This window comes from Myzus persicae, unplaced genomic scaffold (assembly GCF_001856785.1).
Source record: "Myzus persicae strain clone G006 unplaced genomic scaffold, MPER_G0061.0, whole genome shotgun sequence".
NCBI lineage: Eukaryota > Metazoa > Arthropoda > Insecta > Hemiptera > Aphididae > Myzus > Myzus persicae.
The window spans coordinates 174,950-189,290 of NW_019103612.1; the positions used below are offsets into that span (position 1 = coordinate 174,950).

Below are 14,341 nucleotides of genomic sequence, written 5' to 3' on the forward strand. Positions count from 1 at the left end.
GTCGTGTCGTAAATGTTATATTGTAACATATTATACATTATTATTATATAATATGGTATCACGGTTTGTGTCGATCCATGTACACAATGTACATTTTAAATGATACCCTGTTCCAAATTTTGATTTGTATTAATTGTTTTGTTAACCACGGTAATGATTAATCAAGGTACTTTAAGAAAATGATACAAGCGAGATTTATAGTACGTTCACGATACCCGATTGATATTGTATGACTGCAGTGGTACGGCGAAGGATCTAGATTGCAAAATATTTCGTGTGTGCCTGGGACCTTGCATTCAACATATTATATCTTCTTTATTGTAATAATTAGATTACTTATACTCGACGCCGGTAATGTTGTTGGTTTATTCAAATTCACATCAAATTCGGTATTGGTTCATAGTCAGAGCATGGGTATTACCTGTTCATTTAGGTATTCATATATAATAAGTAACGATTGTTAGCTATAATAATATGATCGTCGTGGTCTAATGTTCCGCATTGATGTGTCTTGGTTATTGGAGTGAGAAATTGTGTACGATCGTTATATAAATTTAATACCACAAGTTTAAATAACGATAATTCTAGTGATGTTGCGAGTAATCAATATAATGTACCTTTATATTATATTTAGTCTATTTAACTAACTTTTAACGTTAATTTTGAATGTACACCAGGACTCGGAGTTTTGTGAACTTTATGACATTGCAATTGTATATTTATAATATTACATAGATGTGTTGGAAATACAAATAGACTGTTGAAAGAAATTGTAGAACACTATAAAGTAACGTATTCAGAGAATGATACAAATATTGGAATTAAAAAATCTAGTGGGCGTGAAATCAAATCCGGTTTTAAATATAAATTAATGCATACAGTTCTGAGTCCTGGCCAACTATATTGTTTGACAAGTTTAGTATTAAAAATGTATATTATATATATATATAAATATTGTATATGTGACTATGTTGATTTAAATAAGTGTTAAAAATTAAAATCGATGTCCAGTGGATAAACTTATTCGTATTATACGAATAGAGATCATAAAAGATTTCTACTATAATCATATTATTATGTGGTGTGCTTAAACATAAATAAATAAGTATTATTTTGTTCAAACTTAAAAATGGGGTTCAAAATCTTTTCTTCAATGTAAAAAATAAAGTAATATTCAAAAATAATTTAACTAGAGGTCTGGAAAATTACACTTTATTGCGTTCATCATGGTCTTCAGCAATTTTGCATAAAATAAAATTATATGGATACATTTTTTTATAGAGTGCCTGTCGGTTTGTCAATCTTCCCGTCGCCGTCGCAGTATTTATTTTTTTTTTCGAAAATTATATTTTAATGAAATAACCCCCCGAGGCCCTGAACTACAAAGCGGAGCTACATAAACGAATAAAATATTAAATAAAAGTAATATAATATATACTTTCTAAAATGTGCAAAAAATGTTTATTAAGGTTTACGGAGTCGAGTAATATCCGATCTATTTTGCAGTAATACTACGTTGAGTGATCTTCGAATAGGTCAAGCAGCTACCGTGAAGACTAGTTTTATTTCTAACCAGGTAGTTATAATTCTGTAAAAGATCTGCACTATAGAATCTGAACTTTGAAAATAACACCGTCGTTGTGAGTATGGGTTTAGCGTTTTTACGAGGTCGTGTAAATCTGTATGTTAAGTGCGGTTTGCTGTAGTCTGCCGAATGCTTTGATCGCGATGGAAAAGTCGTTAAACGCTGCAAGTACTTGATGACATTAAGAAAGGTAGGTAAATGTTATTATTAATTTTTCAATTAGGATTTACGCCGATCACAAAATATGTCATTGCAGCCGTTCATTGCGACAGAGATTCATCTCCATCGACCATAGCCGGCTCTGCAGATGCGCACGAACTACGACAAAGTGAAATTAGAAATATTTTCATAAAAAACCAACAGTAAAGTATTGCGTTTCAATATGGTAGTATATTTTTATGAGATTCCGTCGTCGCATTGCATTAAATAATGTGTACAAATTGTCTTCTTTCAGTTTCGAAATGCAAAGAAATCATAATAATTAAAATAATATATAAAATACTTAATTATAAATAAATAAATTATAATAAATTATTATAATTAATACTTTATTATTTATGTATAATTGGCAACGTATTAAAGACGCTCTACCTATTTTTTTTAACCGTCATCCGTATGTTAGGTGTAATATGAACATGTCACACGTGGGAATATATTTTAAAATAATTGTGGTTTTTATACATTTATAGGAATACTTGAAAACTGTGTTGTCTTTTTGTCACTAAAATGGTAACTTCTCGTTTCTAGTAAGTCGTTAACTATTACTCTGCTTAGTTTATCTGATATTTGTTATGCTTCGAAATTTGAACGTACGTGATTTCTGAATAATTCTAATATTTTGGTTTCAATGATTAAAATCAATAATTAATTATTGAAAAATTGGTAGTTATGTTATTAAAAACTAAACGATATGGTGTAATTAAATAATATGTTGTTAATCGGTAATATCTAATAAACAAATTATAATAAATTATTAATAAAAAGTTGTCGTTATAAAAATTAAGTGGGCGTGCTTTCATTTAATCATCTTATGAAATATTATAATATGAACGATAGTATTGTCGATGATGGACCGATGGAATGGTGAAAAAAGCTATTTAATTTGGATAAATATTATATTTTTATCCGATGACACGTCAATCGCAAAGTGAAAAGTTATTAATCTTAATGCATTATAATCATGCCACTAACACCTTCACGTTTATCCGGAATCGAAACCCTTCAGAGTAGCGAATAAATTATAAGTTATAATTTTATAAGCATATAAATGCTATCCAGTAAAGGTGAAACTATTTCTTTGACAAATTAGAAACCAAAATTATTGTCTCTCAACAATTGTTATTGATCTTTAAAACATTTTATTTTCTTAATAACCTTAATTTTTTTTTTTGTGGCCAAATAAGTTCAATATTAGTATTGTATTTTAATATTGGCGTTTTTCATAACTCCTACACAAATACATTTATCTAACTACAATGCATCTTTTGGTTTTTTTTTTATATCATATATTATGAATTATTGGAATGCTAATGTTCTTAGTTTAAAAACAAGAACTTGATTGACATGGGACACAACCGATTGTAATCATGTTGTTGTGTATATAATACCTATGTTTAAAACAATATTGCTATCCTTCCCTCCATTAGGTAAGTTAAAAGTATCATTAAAGTATTTAATTATAATATTCAAGTATTTTACAGTATCGTAAAATAATTAGTAATAATAATATGTACCTACACTGCTGTGAATAAAACGAACGAGGTCTTCAAAACATTTCCCCGCTCTCTTGTATCACCAGATTATAAATTGTCTTGCCAAAATATATAAAATCATAAACACAGTCCTGTTTATATTATTTACGTACGTAATTGGCTACCTCTCAATTATTATTTGTACGTCCATATGGTTAATATAAACTCACAAATTTACCACTCGCTCTCGGTTTATTATAAAATTTAAATAAACAAATATGTTTCGATAATATTATGACGCGTTTAAAAGTTGATCATATATTGTTTAATCATAGGAATGTTTGTAGATTTAACATTTAACTGCATTATTATTTTGTCGTGGATCAACATTATCTTGGGAAATATTGATGTGAATTGGTAACTTTTCAATTCTATTCGGTGACATTATTTGTTGTCAATAAGGGAATTATCTATGTTTTTGGCATGCAAGTGTAAATAATTTGTAATTTTCTCAAAATACTTAGGTATTCGATGTTTTTTTCATGAAAATTAATATTCCGATTAAAGTTTAAAGTTGTTGCTCACAATTATTTAGCGTATTTGCGCCTTTAAACTTTGGTCACTGTGTGCAATGCATAACGGCTCTGGTGGTCTGAGGAGATTCGTCCAAGTAAATGGTCAGTGGTGGAGGAAAGTGTAGTAATTACAATTTATATATACCTACACGATACCACCGAGTAAATTCCTTCTACCTGGGAGGGCGACTCCAATTCCGCACGATGTATGGCTGTAATATTAGTTTCCCAACGATGACCCAGACGGAAACTATTATTCGTGTCAACTAATAAATCGACTGACCACCGACGTACGTTATTCTTTTAATTAAACACACACACACACACACACGCACTAGGTAATGAATGTTTTTCCGCGTGAAACCACTAACACATTCTTCTGATCGCGTTCATAGATATATATTATGTTCATATTATTATTATATAAACGTATATAAATCCATGGCAATCTCCTTTGTGAAATACCTCCTAATCCCATCAAGCGTAAAACTCGCACCGCCTACTACACATCATCATCTACGTTGTTTATATTAAGTGTCAGAATTTTAAGATGAGATTGGTAGTATTTTTTTAAACCACAAGCCCCGATGTCTAAAAATTCGTTCTCTATAAATTTAAGAAAATAGTGTTTGGATTACACAACCTCGACGTAACAATTTTGTTTCTGAGACGTGTTAGCTGGTATACGTGGAATTTTGAGACACGTATGTTGGACCATGTGAATATTTTAGAAGCTGAATTATTAATTTTCGTCAAATATTTAACATTATTATGCAAGTTTTAAAGTGTAGGCCACATGTTCCAGCTATTATTTCCAGGTATTACCAATACTACTGCAGTCAGCGCACGAATATAATGTTTTACGGCTGGTGGGTGTCTCAAAGGTCAGACGAGAAAAGACACTCGCATCGTGTACTGACTGACACACATCTGTGAGCTAAGATTTTGGTGACTTTTGCATTTTTTTTCTCTAAGTGTTGTACAATTCTAACCAAAAACTAAATTTGTTTCGTAATATAACAATTTAAATATATGCAATTTTTATTTTGCATTTTTTTAAATTTTTGCATTTTTTGTATAAAATGTATTTTATTTCGTTTTAAGGTCATTTTTACGTAATATTAAAAAATATTATCATTTTGTATATTTAAATAATTTTTGTTTATTTTAAGCTTTTTTAATATGTGTTGTAAAGGTAATCCCAATATATTAGTACATATAGGCAATTACCTACTCCAGTCCATTGATATTGAAAAAGTAATATAATTAATGGTTGATTTATCCGATAAGATTAAATATGAAATGAACCCATAACTATTTAGGTATACAATAGTAGCTTTAGTACTGAATTCGACACGTACCTATGTGGTTCTACCGATCTTGACTGTGCAAAATTCCAAAAATTAAGTTAATAGTAGGAAGCCGTTTACATAGTTTTGTGAGCGAGTTTGGTGCCGATATTTTTTCTACGGACGGTATGGTACTTTTTTGTAAAGTTTGTAATGTCGCAGTTGCCTCCGAAAAGAAATTTACAATTCAACAACACATCAAACGAGATAAGCATGCTCTTGGAATTCAACGAAAACTGAATGAAGTGAAACAAAATCATCAAGTACTATTATATAATTTAACAAATAATAGTTTAATTTAGAGCTTTGCGAAACATTATTATTGAAATTTAGCGACATTTTTTTCGTTCATCTAAGTAAATTTTTTGGTCATTTTTAAGTTCATTTTTTAGAGATTTTAGGTCATTTTGCATTTTGTTTAGTGCATTTTAGTGTATTTTTTAGGTCATTAAAATCCTAGCTCTATACATCGCTATTATAATTATGTATTTCGTTTTAAAGTAATAGTACTCTAATTCGAAATGTTGGTTCTTCGAGGAGGTTATTATCGTTATTGCCGCTGCAGTAGTGTCCATCACAGAGCAAACCAACTGTTGCACGCGTGCCCGTGAATTTTAAGACGGGCATATAACACATGATTTACAATAAGTAAAATCAGTAAGAAAAGTTGTAGTAGCGTATGGTGATAACTGATAAGCGACGGATTTTTCTGGTTTTCCGATCGATGCACTCACTGTGCGGTGTCCTCGGAATTGCTCCTCCACGAGACGTACAGGACGGTGAGTCCTGCAGGTACGCCCCAGCCGATGGCGTAGAACCAGCGCATCGCGTTCACGTCGTTGACGAACACCACGACCAGAGCCATGTGCAAGTGCAGTCCCTCGCAGAACATCCACATGTAGTTGGCCACCATGAAGAACTGCAGAGCCACGTGCAAGGACCGGCAATACATCTAAATGTAAACAGTAAACGAATCAAATTTGTGTATAATCTTGTGATATCGATGAGTGCATGGTACGTAGTATACATGCGATAGTATTTTGGTTATTCAATTGACGACAATAATGGAAGCCAGGGGACGTAGTATATTGGACAGTGAGTAGTTAGGACGCGGTGCCCGTGGCACCAATATTTTTTTTCAGACGTTGTGCGGTGAGGTAATTTTACCCACCAACCACCACCAGATTTTAATCTAAGCGAAACGTTCGATTTTTGATAAATGATAAAACATACATTACATTTTAACACACTCTATGTACAGATATATTTTAGTATTTATAGATATTTATTATTATTCAGTAATATTAAGAGAATAGACGTGATGGGCTTACGAATCGAGCCGTCCAAGAGGCCATTGATTAATTCATATACTTTTACTAGATGTTAATCAACGATTTATTTTTTAAATTTTTCAGGTTTGTTCGCGGTAGTAATGCAGCTTAACCTTTGTCGACACGTTGCATAATATACACTTACGAGAATGATACTAAACTGTTGTGGGTTCTACATAACTCATAAAATTCAATAATTTTCCCATATTTCAATACATATATGAAAATATTGAAAACGTGTTGAGAATTGTTCCGTATACTCTAATTAATATTCCAAATGGAACAGTCGTGCTCAAAGACGTAATCAAAAAAAAAAATAATAATTAAATCTGTAAAAAACCCCTATCGAGCAACGATTTATAAATGCTTTAATTTTGTCCGAATAAAAATATTCTCAGTGGTTGGTGTGGAAAATACCATCGATGGTGGCACGGCAGTGAGTAGGTATTTAGAATATTTTAAATTTTTTAATGGGAAATTATAAAATTAATTCTGTTTGAATACAAACATTTTATTTCTATCAGTAAACCATAATAATGCAGTATAAATACTGGGCTCCAATGCAATAATGTATTAAGAGGACGTAACACTGGCATTTGTTGTCCCGATCTTATAAGTGCTTAAAATACGAAATTTACCCTCAGAAGATCACGTGTAGATTCGTTAATTCAAAAATTTGGGTGAATTGATCTATTATGAACTTGATGGTAAGAACATTTTCAGATGTTTCAGAACACTATCTGTGTTTGTGTGTTAGTGTTGAAGATAGTTCAATTTTTAAGAGAGTTATAATCATTTTCAATATATGATATATTATACCCGCATAACTAGCCCAAAAAAATAAGCTTTCTTGAAAATCTGAAGTACAAACATAGCTGATAATGTTTTTTACCACCATTGAGTTTCATAATAGGTCGATTCACTTTAATTTTTAAACTAATGAAGATATACGTGCTTTGCTGAGCGTCAATTTTCTATGTTGAGCACTTGCTAGACGCGGAGACAACAAATATCAGTGTTACGCCCTTTTAATAATACAATACAGAAAAGGCGCCTAACCGCAGTAGGTACTGCAATAGTGCAATTAGTTTTTTAATTCTGCTTTTATTCAGATTAATCACACCTATATGACTTATATACAGGTAGTGTCAGGTACAACAGTTTACCTGTAGACGTTGTTGAATTATGTATATTAACTATTATTCTTTTATTGCGTATTTTATTATTTATTTTATTTATATAGTTTCATATGAATATTATAAGGTAATAATATATGGGCTATGATATTCACTATTATCAATTTATTAATACACAATCACTGTTTATGTCGTAACAGTATAACTCTGCCTGTATACATAGTAGGGAAAAATAGACATATCATTGTAATAGTATTGTCAACTAGAGATGCACAAAAAAAAAAAAAAAAATACAATACAAAATGTAATTGTTTCAGACAGGTAAATTACAAAATTATTAATACAGTAGTGGCACCATTACTATAATATTATTCTATTATACTTCATAGTTTATATTATTTTTAAGTTCGTTAATATTCTCAATAAACCTACTTGAAAGACGTTCAACAACTTGTTCGGAAACATTTGATGCTAGTTGAACCGTAAAATTGGTTACGATTAATACTTGAACCGGGGCTAATTGATATAATATGTTATACATTTGGTTATTATTATAACTACTATTATTAATAATAGGTACCAATAAGTGCTTACTACTCTGTATGCTAATAACTTAGAGCTAAACTAAACCGCTCTATTTTTATATCATCTACCACTCAGTCATATTATAATTTATATGATTAAAATTCTGCTGCTGCTTAACGATAATAATATTGTTATACAACGTGCATAATACATTTAGCTATACAATTTAGTATGCATCTATTATTACACTTTCACAATATTCAGCAATGCACAATGTTAAAATTAAGATTAATGTAATTACAGAAATCGATTGCAGTTTCTTTGAGAATTTCCGTAATCAACCAACATTTCTACTTTGCTGACTTTCAAATCGTATTATAGCAACGTATTGAATTTTCAAGCTTTTGGATTTGCAGAAAAACCCGACATTTCACGTTATCATACACCTACGGTAATTTAAAAAAAATAGAGGAAGTGGAAAGTTTAAAATGTCCATAAATAGCGCTAAATAGACCTGAAATATTTTAAACATTTCATAATTTACAAACATTTTAAATATAAATTTTAAGTCTTTATGTTTATCTGTTTTTAAATTACAACAATCATAAGAAAAATCCATTTTCCTTAAAAACTGGTCTTGCGTAATATTTGTGTTTTATTTCCTGATTATTTTGAAGACCAAGTAAATAATTAATTTGACTTCTCAAAATACCATTTAGAACGAATTTTTCTATCTAACTTGAAAAAAAGAGCATTTAATGAAAGCTGATAACTGATATGCATAAAAAACGATACTTAATAAATGAAAAACACTATTAATTGCAATACCAGTGCATTTATCGGCTCAGGGCTGTATACAAATTAAAATCAACAATACTTTAATACCTACGAAGTACATGTTTCGGATTATGCTTATGTAACTTATTGCAAATTTGCAAATAAACATTTTATATGATAATATTATTTAGTGTAAATATAAATTAATGCTAGTCATTTAATGTTAAAATTATTATTTATTTTAATATTTCTAACATGTAATAGTGCTCATTTACGTACAATTAATGAAGATATAATAATAGTATCTATAGGTATTTTTTCCTTCTACATAAATAAAAAAATAATTCCATACTTCTAACTAAAATTGTTCAAAGCTTTAAGTGTAAGTAATACATTTTTTAAGGAAAAGAGAGTTGTTTGTTATATGTTTTAAGTTGTCTAGGGTAGTATGTGGGGTCTTCTTTTAGTTTATCATAAAAAATAAACAATACTAATAACACGATAGAATCTCATACTAGTTAAATAATTTTTTTATTGCTAAGTACTCGTTTAGAATAATATTTACTATTTTTTTTTAGTATTTTTCTCAACTCTTTCAGTTTTTTTCAGAATTTAACCACTCAGATATTATTTTAATCAGTTGTGTTCAGCATGTAAGTAGGTATCAATAAAATCAAAACTGCTCTATAAGTGTGGTTCTCATTCCATATATGTATATACCTAACTTATATATATTAGGTTTTATTTAGGCTCCTGTAAATATTTGATAGGTTTATATAGCATGTACTCGTGTCCAATGTTGCCTAATATAAGTTTGTACTTTGTAGAAGATAAAAATGTCAAGTTACGCACTTGTGCAATTTAAATTTGTAATTATGAACTTCCCGTATAAAAAAACGCTAATACACTATGTAGCAATATTGACAGGTACTATTCAATATAATATAACATTGTTTATTCAACGAATCAGTAATGAATAAATAAACACGAAACGATATTAATATGCATAACTTTTATTATTGTACCTACGGTTAATTATTTTCACTCGCCGTGAACACTTATCATTTCGATAATGTATATGTTATGATTTATTTTTTTTTTAAATTAAAAACAACATTAAAAAGATTACTTTTACTCTCACAGAGAAAACATGTGTGGAATTTTAAATAATATGTATTGACTATATGTTAGCGTTTTATATTAATATGTCGATGTTCTGATTTTAGCCTGCAAATGCAGGGTTCAACAAAATTGTTTATTCACAGTATCTCAGTGTCGAGTTTTGGGCTAATGAATGATCAAGCCGATCTGTACAATAATTGATGGCAGCGATCATATAAGTAAACATTGCTCGGATCACGGTCATTCTATTCTTTTTAAATTTCGTATTGAATCGTGACAGTGCAGAATATTCAGATTTCCTATTCTCTATCATGATGGCGAACATACTGTACATGATTTGTTGCACGGCGTATTGTATAAGCGATATATAGTCACAACTTTCGTGCGTCGCAGACGTTTTGAACTTACGTGTTGCATTGCTTTGTCCCCGGCGCTGGTTTGTAAATTTATAATCTACAAGAACTATTATAGTGGATTTACTGCACTGTTTGTTCATTCGTCGTTATTTAAACGTTTAAAGACGACGAAAACTTTAGATTCATTACTGTTTGTTAGTAAATTTAATTTTTTTTTTTAAAGTTATTATTTTGCCGCTCTAATTATAATATCAATATCATATACAATTTAAATTTAACTGCAGTTGAAAATTCGTATTGAACCTAAAATAATAACAAGTAAATGAAAACGTGTTAAAAGTTCTAATTTTCACAGAAATATATTTGTATGAGTAAATATTTAACAATATAATCGTGTAAACATTTATTTTTATTTTTAAGTACACACGAGTCGTCTGAGAAAATGAACGTCTTGTGTAAAAGAAATAAATCGTATGGCATATAGTGTATAACGTTCGATGTAATGCCCTGGATTACGTTATTTACTCGATATCAGCACCGAACGAGCGTAAGTCGGTCCCATAATCGCTAGTGTATTAGTGAATATTGACGTTTTTGCGGCTTTTAATTCATTCGGAATCGTTAGAAATTGTAATTTATTCCTGAGCCGACCCTGTAGCAGCTACAAACATATACGAATATATCGTATACACGTACCGAAGGTGCCTATTAAGTGAGTGCGTGATTAATGGATTTCGGGATTATATAAATTGTATTTTATTCCGGAGGCTTTTATTGACATGTTTTATGCGTATTGACTAAAAAAACTTTTTTCTCTTACCGAGACAAATGAAAATCAGTAAATATGAACAATGAAATAATTTTAAAAAAAAACCATACGGCAAGATTATAAAATCTTTTGGGGTTTGTTGCTTATTATTGGTTCTTATGAAATTATGTAAGTTATGTGTGTCCTATATATTGCACACACGCAACTCTAGCATACAAATCGACAAGTTGGACTGGTATGATGATATTATGAAAAAATTAACATATAATTTCAAATAACCAATGATAAATCTGTACACCGTGGCCAATAGCACCGAAGAATTTCAAACAAATTTAAGTCATCGATCGGCATGCTATACATCTCTCTCTCTCCTTCTTTCTACATAATAATATACTTCGTGATTCACCTAGCTCTACACACCCGTTTTTCTCTCGAAATTATTCAAATGTTAATATTTCAATTTTTATTTATGCTTTAGTAAATTAAGAATGTCGCTTAGTAGTATAATCTTTTTTTCTTCAAATTATAATAAAACCCATTTTTGAAGTTTTGGATAGTTTTTGACATTTGGAAAAAATGGGGATGACAATGTTCGGTGAATATATAGCTATCACTATTGGGCTTGTAACATAGTATAACAAAATAATACATCCAATCAATAGGTAACAATAAAAACCACACAGGCACTTGACTTTACTATCCGAAACACCCTCGACTTTGCTATAGTTCATGGATTCGTTTTCTTTACCTACGGTAAACCTGTACAACGTATGCAGTGACGCTTACCCCATTTTCTTTGACAACCGACAGGTCTTGTACGACCGTTTTGTACCAAATGATCCATGTGAGATTGTTCAGAGCCAACGATATGAACAAGTGTACGTGTATAGCGATCCTGGTGCACCTCAAAGTCCTGTAAGCACAGTGACACAATATCATCAAAGTGATCGACTTGACATTAATCAATGTTAAACTCAGACCAGCTAGCGATTATCACGACAAGGCTCGACAATTTTTGCGGCATCGTGCACTTTTGCCACATCGTAATTTTCTGATAATTAATCTCGATTTTTATGTTTTAAGTTTTTGTTAACTATAATTGTTGTGATGTGTTTTAAAAACGAATTAAACGCAAATATACCATGGGGATAATATTTAAAGTGGTTACATATTATTATTATGTTTTGAGTCGATCATCGGGTACCTATCATATTATATAATATATATATAACTAGGTATATAGTTCTAAAATTAAGTTTATCTTTACAAAATAACCGATTTAATCATCTCCGGCTGTGCGTCCAGCGTGTAGCGTATTATGTGTCTTTCACTTACGAACGATGGCATAGTATAAGATATTCTAGTGCATAAACAAAAGGAATCAAATGGGAAAGTTTGAAATGTTCGGGAACAAAGAACGGACTATCGCATCTACGCTTGCTTCACGCTTTTGGCTTTTCTAGGATAGTTTTTAAACTTTCCGGACACGTTTTCAATATGCACCAAACGCATACGTGTTATATATATATAAATAATATTATTTAATACCGTACACGCGTGCGAATGCGGAAGTTCGGGTGTGTATAATGTTGACCGGAATGCGAGAACAAATGCGGAAAGAATCGTCTGAAAACGTTTTCTCGCCATGATGTTACACCAACAAGTTTACTGCGACTACAACTACTGAACTACACACACACACACACACACACACACACACACACACACATATCGTGCGCTTACACTCGGCGGAGAACCGTATTACATAATATTATAATGTTTTATTTTTTTTAAGAGTTTTCGATCGTAAGCCGGTGGTTTGCAAAAGCGTTGAAAAATATACAGAATACAGATATTATGTTGTTTTTAGTTTTACTTGAACGTGAAGAAAATCAGCAACGACGTGAGCAGAGCGGCCAGCGAGACGGAGTAGCCGAAGATGTACAGCGTGTTTATCAGTTGCCGAAACTGGAAGAAAAAAAAACACAACGAGATCACTTCTGCAATGCCTTTAGGCGATGCAAATAATGAAATCAAATTCTCCGAAAACCGCGCAAGTCCCTGCGCAGTACGTATACACACCTTTGCGGTTATTGAATTATTATTATTATCATATTATATTTATAAGTATGTACGATCCGAATACCTCGAAGTCGTCAATGTCCACGCAACCGGTGTAGTTGGCCCACTGTTTTCCGGTCTCCGGATGACGGTACCACGTACCGTTCGGCAGACAGTTCTTGAAAGCTTTTCCTGGAAAACAGACATGGATAATAGACGATACACGACCGCGTACCTATATCACTGCGCATAAACTATTACGATCGGTAAACGATATGATATAATATTATATTGTCCTCAAATCTGAAGCCAGTGTTGAAAAATATTCTAAATTAGTTGATAGGAGTATATAATGCACTATATATTTTATTGAAACTGTTTATACAAGTTATAAATATTATATAATTAAAAAATATATAAACTATTATTATGATATAATATTATTGTTGATACATGTTTATGCAACACTATCTATGCATATTAAATATAGGTATCAGAACTAATATAATATAATAAATGTTATTAGATTAGGATCAATAATACGAGTACATATTGTATAGTTGATTTTTTAATAGTTCAACAACTAACGTTGAAAAATTGAATTAACGTACCAAATTGGTATCAAATTGTTGTAGGAGAGATTTACATTGAACGCCGTTGCCATCACTGCATGAAAAAGTTGGTCGGTAGAAGCGAAGGTTAAGGGGTCTGAACACATCCTACTGCAGAGTCCCATTAAAAAAGTGTATATAATTATTATTTAATATTTAAGGGTAATTTTCATTATTTTTTAAAAATGAAAATGTTCATAATATTATATTTTATTTATATTATATTTTTTCAAACCACATTAATTACTTTGCTACACTAACAGTGATACGGACATTACAGGGTGTCCCGCGAGGATTTACCCATTGCGATATCTCCTGAGATAATACATTTACCATAAATCTATTTTTGTATTAGACTCTCGGAGACAAGCACTACATATTTTTTATTTTTTTATTTAATTACATTTCTAGGTAAGAAAATTATAAAATATATTTTTTCATTTATTTATTTTT

The 14,341-nt window shown here is 30.7% G+C and overlaps 1 protein-coding gene across 2 annotated transcripts in view; it reads right to left on the reverse strand.

Annotated features, from left to right (window-relative positions):
- The window catches only part of LOC111034923 (calcitonin gene-related peptide type 1 receptor-like), a 108,976-nt gene that overhangs the window by 2,273 nt on the left and 92,362 nt on the right, over nt 1-14,341 (reverse strand). For both annotated transcript variants that reach the window (XM_022316367.1, XM_022316366.1), the window contains exons 4-7: nt 13,363-13,469; nt 13,093-13,184; nt 12,003-12,129; nt 5,935-6,152 (exon numbers count right to left, since the gene is read on the reverse strand). In XM_022316367.1, the coding sequence (XP_022172059.1) occupies nt 5,935-6,152; nt 12,003-12,129; nt 13,093-13,184; nt 13,363-13,469 (544 nt within the window). The remainder of the gene's footprint in view (nt 1-5,934; nt 6,153-12,002; nt 12,130-13,092; nt 13,185-13,362; nt 13,470-14,341) is intronic.